Genomic DNA, 8618 nt, shown 5'->3' on the forward strand with positions numbered 1-8618 from the left:
CACGCACGCACGCACACATACACACACACACACACACACACACACACACACACACACACACACACACACACACACACACAGAGCTCTAGAGCTTGTGCAGTCCCATATAAGGACATGCTGATGATGTAATGGGCGCCACAGACTTACTGCGAGTGAGAGTCAGTTTGCAGAGAACTTCTCATAATGTTTGGTTTTCCGGATGGAATGTCCACATCACCGGGAAAACAGCCTTTTCCAGGGATTTTAAAGACGGAAAAAGAACGACTTCTTTGTGCAGGTATGAAACTAGACACATTAATGCAACAAAAAACATGCAAACTTTCATTGGACTCAGCTGTTCCTTAAAAAACTGCTATATTTGTAAGATAGTTTAAGATCAACTGCTGACAAGTAAATAACTGCAAAGATTTGATAAGGACTCTTTTACAAAGCCACGCTAATCAAAGCGTCCAACAGAATATGAATTTTCCGATTGAAGTTAAGCTGTTACTGAACTATATCTTAACACTTTAGAGGATGTAAATGTTCTGCTTGAGCATTTTTGCAGCCAACTAACATGCCAAATTACACCTAAGAGAAACTTTAGTGAGGGTTCAGGTATGCAGCTAGCTAATAAAAACATTTGTGCCGTCCTTTCTGACCAGCCCTGCATTTCATTTAGCAGAGACATTCTACTCTTAGCTAAAACGTCTCATATTTTCAGAACACATGGCTGACTGAGATTTTTCCAAACTATAAGCAATAGCAGAGTTTTGTAGTTTTTTTTTAAACAAAAAGAAAAAAGTAGAACTAAATACCAACACTTTGTGGAGCTTTAGAATGCAACACCGGTAGCAAATGGACAAACACAGTGAGTTTTAAATATGGGTAATTGTTCTCTGTATTTATTTTTTAAAACTTTCTGGTTCTATTCCAAGTTCAATTCTGGGTTGCATCCAGGGAAATGTTGAGGACTGACATCTATTGATGAGAAGTAGCCAATTTGTAATTACTTCAAGAACAACGGGGAATTCCTGCCTCTCCAAGCTGCAAGTTTGGTAACGTTCGAGGTGCACAGAGGGAGGGCGACTGGCTGCAGCGCTGCGGGTACTTGAGAAGAGAACTTCTTAATTAACTAACACTCCCTACTAAGGGACCATCTGCCATGAAAGTCAGAAGATCTTACAGATTACATGCTCACTAGAGAGAAATACCCCAAAATAAAGAGACATGCTGAGGTAACCCCATGTTGCATGTATTATAGAAAAAAACATCATGGATGATGTCGTTGAGTATTTGTACAGTTTTTATACAACAGCAAATTGTAACAGAATGATGCAATATATCAGGCCAAAAAGGTAACTATGACCAAACTAGTCAAAGCTAAGAGTTATGTGATGAAAACATGAACAAATTAGCCTCACGTGGGTATAAGATTTTCTCCGATATGATAGTGAATATGCCACAGACGGCATATACACAAAGCATTGTAAAACAAATGGGTAATACTATCTAGCTGCTGCTAAAACAATTACATTTATAATAACATTTATTCGATATTTTTTAATTTTATTCACCGACTTAAGCAAAATTAAAAATAAACTTCTAAATTCTGTAGTAGTTTTAAGGACTTATTGCACAGAATAGAGCTTCTTTCACAAGTATAACAAGTTAATACCAGCTGGCAGTTGGGTTGTCTGTGCTAGTAGCCACCCTCCAGTCAGCTGCTTGTGGCTGGTCAGTTGTAACTCTCCAACAGTGTTACTTCAATAAGAATAATGGATAGTTTTCATTTAGTTTCCACACCGTGTTTTTTTTTGTTTTCCACATTTGGACATATTTCCAAACAGATAAAATTGTCTTTCTTGTAGCTTACACAACAGAAAAAAGCAGTGGTCTGTTGTCAGGCAGCTGACTAGCAATGCCTAGCAACAGCTAGGAGAGCAAAAGTGCTGGAATGCCGTTTTAAAACTGTAGTTGGAAAGATTGACATGTCTGTTTTATCCACCACACATGTTCCAGTGATGAACTGTATTAGCTCTTTGTGGCCCACCAAAGCGAGCTCTGGCCCTTAAGAAACTGGAGCCCAGACATAAAACCTGCTTTTGTCAGGGTCTTTAGGGACAGCAGTCAATCAAAACTGTGTGAGCACCATTTTTAAAAATTCMGTTTCTGGTTTCCTTTTCAATCTGTCTAATGAAAAAAAAGGAAGATAAAAGTAAAAACACCGCTCCAGCCATAATTTTGTCAGATTTGCATTAGAATGACAAAAGCTGTCTCTAACTGTCTCTGTGCTCAGAGTTGATTTCATAATCTTTTAATATAACCAAGTAGCATTAATAAACCTTGTTCTAAAAACTGTTTAACTCCCATTTTCYAGCTGCTGCAATAAATATTAGTATAGTTCAACTGCCGTCATGCACCACAGCCTTTCACAAAAACTACAAAAAAACAAGATATTTATACTGTGTTTTATGTTCAATTCTATGTATTGGATTAAATGTAATACGTATGCCACAGATCACATTATAACTCAATAGGTCATTTTTAAGCTTCTTTTTGAAAAGAAAGCAATTAGATCATGGTTTGCATTTTTGTTAAAAGTATTTGTGGTTATACCATGATACAGTGGGATTTTCACCTAAGGTTTTTACAGGAAGGTCATTTTATATTGCTATACATCTTACCTTGATACTGATAACTGCTCTAAAGCCTGTCTGAAATTCATATTTTTACCTCTACAGACTCAAGCTCTCTTTGAAAGAAGATACTGCAAAATCGAGAGAAAAATGAACGAGCAATCTCAACTGTAAAAGAGGAGTTAACCAACCTGAAGGATTTTACCACAACATTTAATTGAGGTGGAAGAACAGAAGCGTACAATCAAGGATTTGACTGTCCCCATCATTCATATTGAGAAGGGGCTCCATCCACTGATCCACCCAGTGTAGAGGAACAGCTCACATTTCTGCAACTGCAGCGCTGCTTAACCAAGTTTCCATGACGGCCCCRAGCCTGTTAACAGAGGTGGAGGTGCTGAGGAAGAGGGTGGTGGAAATGGAAGGGAAGGACGAGGAGCTGATACGGATGGCAGACCAGTGTCGAGACCTTGACCGCAGACTAACAAACGAGACCAGGCACTGTCGTGGCTTAAAGTTTGAGGTGGATAAGCTCAATGGCAGAATCTGTGAAATGGAGAGGATGGAGGAAGCTTTGGGCAAAAGCAAACAGGACTGTACTATTCTGAAGAACAACTTGGAGAAAGAGAGAGAGTACAGCAAGATGATGTCTGGGGAACTTGATGTACTGAGAATTAGGGTGAGAGAGCTGGAGGCTGTTGAGGGTCGGCTAGAAACAAGTGAAATGATTGTTAGACAAGACCTGGGCAAGCTTCGAGCGCTGACTGCGGCTCTGGTGGAGGACAGAAAGAGTATGGCAGAGAAGCTCCGACAGGCAGAGGAAAAAGTGAGTAAGAAAGAGAGCAAGAAAAATGAGCAAGGTAATTTGGCAATGATGACAGAGAGGCTGAGAGAGGAAAGGCAGCTGGCACTAAGATCTAAGGCAGATTTAGAAGAGAAGATTAAGGACATTATGAAGGAAAAGGATGAGCTCAGAGACAGACTAAAAACAGAGGAGGAGAGGAACAGGGAGCTGCAGAGTAAAATAACCACAATGAAGAAAAAGTTAAACCTCTTTGAGAACAGGAAGGAAAAAGCAGAGAAGTACACAAGCAACACCAGCCATTTGTGCCAAACTGAGGACAACAAAGTTAAAGAGCTGACTAAAGAGCTTGATGAGCTGCAGAAGAGACTCCAGAACAAGGASGTATTGGAGGCAGAACTGCTGAAAGTGGAGGAAGACTTAGAGGCCCTAGAAAGGAGGTTGAATGATGAAAGGAGACGGTCACAAGTTTTAACAGAGGAGCTAGAGGAGGCAAAGAAGGAGCTTTCCAGCTACAAGCATGGAGAAAAAGAAGAGGTCAACAAGGAGCACCTTCTTCTTTGCCATCTTCAAAAAGAGCAAGTCAAATCCAGACTCCTAACTAGAGAAATAGATACCCTGAAGGAGAAACTCCAGCAGCTGATGGGGACGGAGGAGTCAATTTGCAAGGTTCAGATGGATCAGTCAACACTGCAGAAAAAACTGAGCCAGCAGGAAGCCAAGAACAACGAGCTGGCCCAGCAGATGGAGAAATTGACGAGTGAGCTCAACAGTTATAGACAAATCAAGAACTGGACGCCTGGAACCAATAACCACTTCTCAGATCTTCATCAGACCACCAAAGAAGTGCAAACTGATTCTGGAGAAAGCCTTATTTCAACTCGCAACATGCACATCGAGAGATTAAGTGAGGTAAACACCGACAAACATCTAAACCCAAATACCGAAGAAACAAATAGAAAAAGCACTCTTGTCAGCAGCATCGACAACTTMAACACTGCAAATAACAGCATGAACAGCCATCCAGAAGTGGATATGCAGCAAACAGTTAACGGAGAGGTGATGATGCTGACGCACACACCAGGGCAGCCCTTACAAATTAAAGTTACACCACATCACATGATCAGCACAGCCACGCTTGAGATTACCAGCCCTTCTGGAGACACCAGCACTGCCACCATTCCAACGAGTGGGGCCTCTCCAAAGCAGAGAATTACCATCATTCAGAGCTCGAGTTCACCTGTGGCTAATCCTAAGAGTCCATCTTCAAGTCCTGACCGAACCCTTTCCCCGGTCAATGGAACACCCATCTCTCGAGTGCTCAGTCCAAAATCATCCCGCTCTGCAACACCTGACAACAACTCACCCATTCAGATCGTCACGGTCAGGACATGTTCTCCTGAGCCAACAGACGCTGCAAATCCAGCCGTCTTCTGCAAGACTCCTGAGCGGTCCAACAGCTGGCAGCGACAAATGTCCAACAGTAGTGATACAAGTCCCAGTATCATTACAACGGAGGATAGCAAGATCCACATCCATCTGGGGAGCCCATATAGCCACCCTCTAAATGGTATGGGCCAAAGCATCCCGCCGGCTGTTGGGCCGTACTACCTTCGGCATGAGCAAAGGACTCAAGTAATTGCCAATGGATGTCACGTGAAAGGTGTTGGCAAGATCACAAGCAGCATCACCATCTCCCCTGCTAATGCTCATGCCTCACACTCAAACATCACCGTTAGTGGTCTTTATGATTAGCAGCAAAATGTAATTTAATACCTAAATGAGTATTTGTTTATTCTTATATAACCATCATAGCCTCCCACCAGTGCCTTTGTTAAACCCATTTACTGCTTCTTATAACCTTTAAAAATATCTTAATTGCTACTTGTACAACTGTCACTAACTAAATATGTAATGCATTTATTGTAATTGTTTGCTTCATTAACCATTATTTTCTGGCAAATTAAACTTTTTTTTCCCCCATTGCATTCACTTTGTGAGTATTTTTAGAGATAGTGGGATGCTCTTTAGTTTAATACAGAACAGTTACTGGGATCAAGGGTAAAAGGACTTTGAAAGGTTTCAGTTTTTGAAACAATTATTAATTGTAATGTTCCAAAAGTAAAAAAAAAACATTTAATTAAACATAAGGGAGCCCCAGAGTGACCACAATTTTCTGCAGTATTTTAAAGAACAGAGTAAGCCTCTCCCTCACCTGTTGCTATGCAATGCTGATCAACTGACTGAAAGAAACAAAACTTTGTTTTTTTATAACACTTTTTCATTAAATAGTACAAAAGGCTACCATATTGTGAGAATATTCTGTCTAATAAAGACAACAATAAATTGAGAATACCATCTAGAAATTTATTTCTTGATGAGACTTTCTAGCAAGATAATTTTTCAGGAATAATGTTCAAAGTAAGAACATTTTCGTTTTTGTATAAAAACACAACGCATCTATGTGAATTTGCCATCTTGATAGCAACTTAAAATTTAAGTTCCAAAACCGTGACGTTAAAAATAGAGAAAACATCAAAACAATTCAATAACATTTACTTTTATACAGACTAGAAAATCATTTCTTCTATCAAAACATGAATACACAATGCTGAAATGGGCCAGAAATAGAGGATCTGATCTCAGCCTTCAGCTTGAAATAAGTTTTAAAAAAACATGAGCTGGATCTGTCAATCTGGCATCTGTATTAATGTCATTTGATTCTTTCTACAACATTAAATCAGAAATAAAGCAACAAGCGTAAAATAACTGTATAGTCACATAAAAGGAGGTGAGTAGATGGACRATCAAAGTCCTGATTCATCAAAGGTTTATCATTATTAATTTAATTTAAACAGATTTAATTTATTTGCTCTAGTTGCAAGGTAATGACTTTTGAAAAGGAATTCAGCAGCATTTCCGGAAATTATGGTAACAGATTTAGAAGAAGTTAACTAGCCTGGTGTTTAGTTGGCAAGGATGAACGAGGTATCTGACTGTTCAGGGTATTGCCCGAAACTCATATGAAAATCTCTGTTATTATTAGTGTGAACATTTACCCACATGAAACAACAACATCAGACACATGGGGTATTGCAAATCTTTGCTTCATTCATGAAACTTCAAGGTCGATTGTGTGCTCTTACGACAGACTTCAGATCACATTTTCTGCCTTGTCAGTTTGCTGTCAGACTTACAGCATTTTGTTTCAAAGAGCACTGTCATATAAATATGGTTAAGAAAGGATGACAGTAAAGCTAATGGGTCACAGAAAGCATACATCTTTGATATCTTCCCTCATCCATTTGATAGCAAGGGCAGTGATGTATGTTTATACCAGGTCCAGTGGGAAAGGCAGCTATTCCTTAGTTAAAATGAAGCAATATTAGTTCATTACATGAAAGTATGCTTTCAAATGAAAAGCTGAACAAAGGTATGGCCATAATATTGTTAATGTCAGAAGCTATACCTGAATATTTTTGTTTTTAAGGGTTGCGACAAATAAAACAGAAAATGTGCTACAAACTATGTAATAGGGGTGGGTAGGTAAGCAGGTAACAGTATTAAATACAACAAAAAATTTTAGTTAAGAGTATTTCTTTGTGTTTTGCAATCGCAACACGCTAATGTCCAAATAAAAGTGCAAATTAAATGCTGAAAGGGAGGAAGTTCTAAGCTTTAATTAATTTACTGACATGAAAGACATGGAATTGACAGTACTTGACCTGTCAATCACTGATCAGAACCGATCAGGAGGAAACTGGTTGGATTTAATTTCTGACAACTGGTTTGTGCATCTTTAAAAAGGGAAGAAACGGCAACAGTTTCTACAACATGGAGGTATCTGGAACCCTGCCGATATTATATGGAAATGTTACCATGAAGAAAAAAAGAAAAGCTCAACAAAAATCTGACAGTAATATTGTTTACGAAGAAAGCTGCAGATATGTTTACTGGCATAAATCATGGAATTAAGTGGAAGAAAAAAAATCAATGAAATATTTTATCAAATGTCAATCATAAAAACTGGAAACATGGCAAAGATTTTGCTGTTTATGAGTACATACTGTTGTGTTTATATTGTTAAGAGCTTATAATATTAAAGACATTACATTTATGATCATACCTTGACTGGAGTAACTCTTTCCTGCATGTTCTGCTATTTTTCACCAAGTGTCTTGTTTTGGCAAGGATCATGTGTGACATTAATGTATCATATTAAACCATCTTGAATAAAAAAAACCTCTTCTTTCATTCGTTTCTCTTCTGGACTCATGTTTCTATATCTTCCTCACATCACAGCATCACCCAGCTGTCCAACACAATCGGGTCGATGTGTTGGACAAAAACTACATGGCTGCCATCTATTGGTATGCAGCGAGCTTGTGAGCTATGCAAGAAGTAGCCGCAGGGAACTTCCTTTGTTGACATATGAAGTTTAACATGTGAAGAGCAGAACCAGAGCACTAAAATCTGTGAGGAAAACACCCCAACTTGTTCATGAGAGCGGAGGACATGGGAACCGATATTAGAGAAGCCTCCGTAGTTTGCGTTAGCGTYATCTGTGAAAACGTAGAAGAAACACGTGTTTCGCACAACCTCTACTTAAAACCAGTTGAACTACCAACGTTCCTGAATAGTTTATCGCTGTAATTAGCAACATAAAACACACCTGTGCTCAMTGTTTTCCACGTGTCGTCTAATTGCTTTATGTGCTCTTAGTAAAGCTACATTTAGCACTGTTAGCTAAGGCTAGCCACTGTAACAGATTTCACGTGACAGCATGAGCCAGCCGGGATATGCCACCACTGCTTGGACACATCATACCGTACGAATGAAGCGAAAAGTTGATGTGATGTTATTACCGTCATGGTTCCACCAGTCGTCACCTAAATCGTCTCCCATAATCTCGTGCTAGTGATGCTGCCAATCCGAATAAACCGCTAAGAACGCATGTCAGTGAGATGTTCAYGGCAGCTCGGTYAAAACTGATGATGTGGCGTTTGAAAAAGAAAATCGCATAGTAAAAACGCTGTTTTGTAAATTACGATATAGATTTAGTGATTTTGATAGTAATACCATTGAACATGTAAAACAAATCACATTTGACATTCGATAGAATAACTCTTAATGAAGCGACCTTGGGGACAGTAAACGTTACATACGATTTTGCGTAAAACACCTCCTACGTAGAAAAC

At 39.1% G+C, this 8618-nt stretch overlaps 2 protein-coding genes across 2 annotated transcripts in view; one reads left to right on the forward strand and one right to left on the reverse strand.

Annotated features, from left to right (window-relative positions):
• The window catches only part of cmss1 (cms1 ribosomal small subunit homolog), a 33757-nt gene extending 25373 nt beyond the window's left edge, over positions 1-8384 (reverse strand). Inside the window, exon 1 of the mRNA XM_008434074.2 lies at positions 8286-8384. Coding sequence (XP_008432296.1) covers positions 8286-8325 — 40 coding nt within the window. The 5' untranslated portion in view covers positions 8326-8384. The remainder of the gene's footprint in view (positions 1-8285) is intronic.
• On the forward strand, positions 78-5408 carry LOC103479560 (filamin A-interacting protein 1-like). Its single transcript, XM_008434061.2, has 2 exons — positions 78-277; positions 2724-5408. The coding sequence occupies exon 2, from the start codon at positions 2980-2982 to the stop codon at positions 5173-5175; it is 2196 nt and encodes a 731-aa protein (XP_008432283.1). The 5' UTR covers positions 78-277; positions 2724-2979; the 3' UTR covers positions 5176-5408.
• Positions 8385-8618: the final 234 nt, after the last annotated feature.

The sequence above is a fragment of the Poecilia reticulata genome, linkage group LG2 (assembly GCF_000633615.1).
Source record: "Poecilia reticulata strain Guanapo linkage group LG2, Guppy_female_1.0+MT, whole genome shotgun sequence".
Taxonomy (NCBI): domain Eukaryota; kingdom Metazoa; phylum Chordata; class Actinopteri; order Cyprinodontiformes; family Poeciliidae; genus Poecilia; species Poecilia reticulata.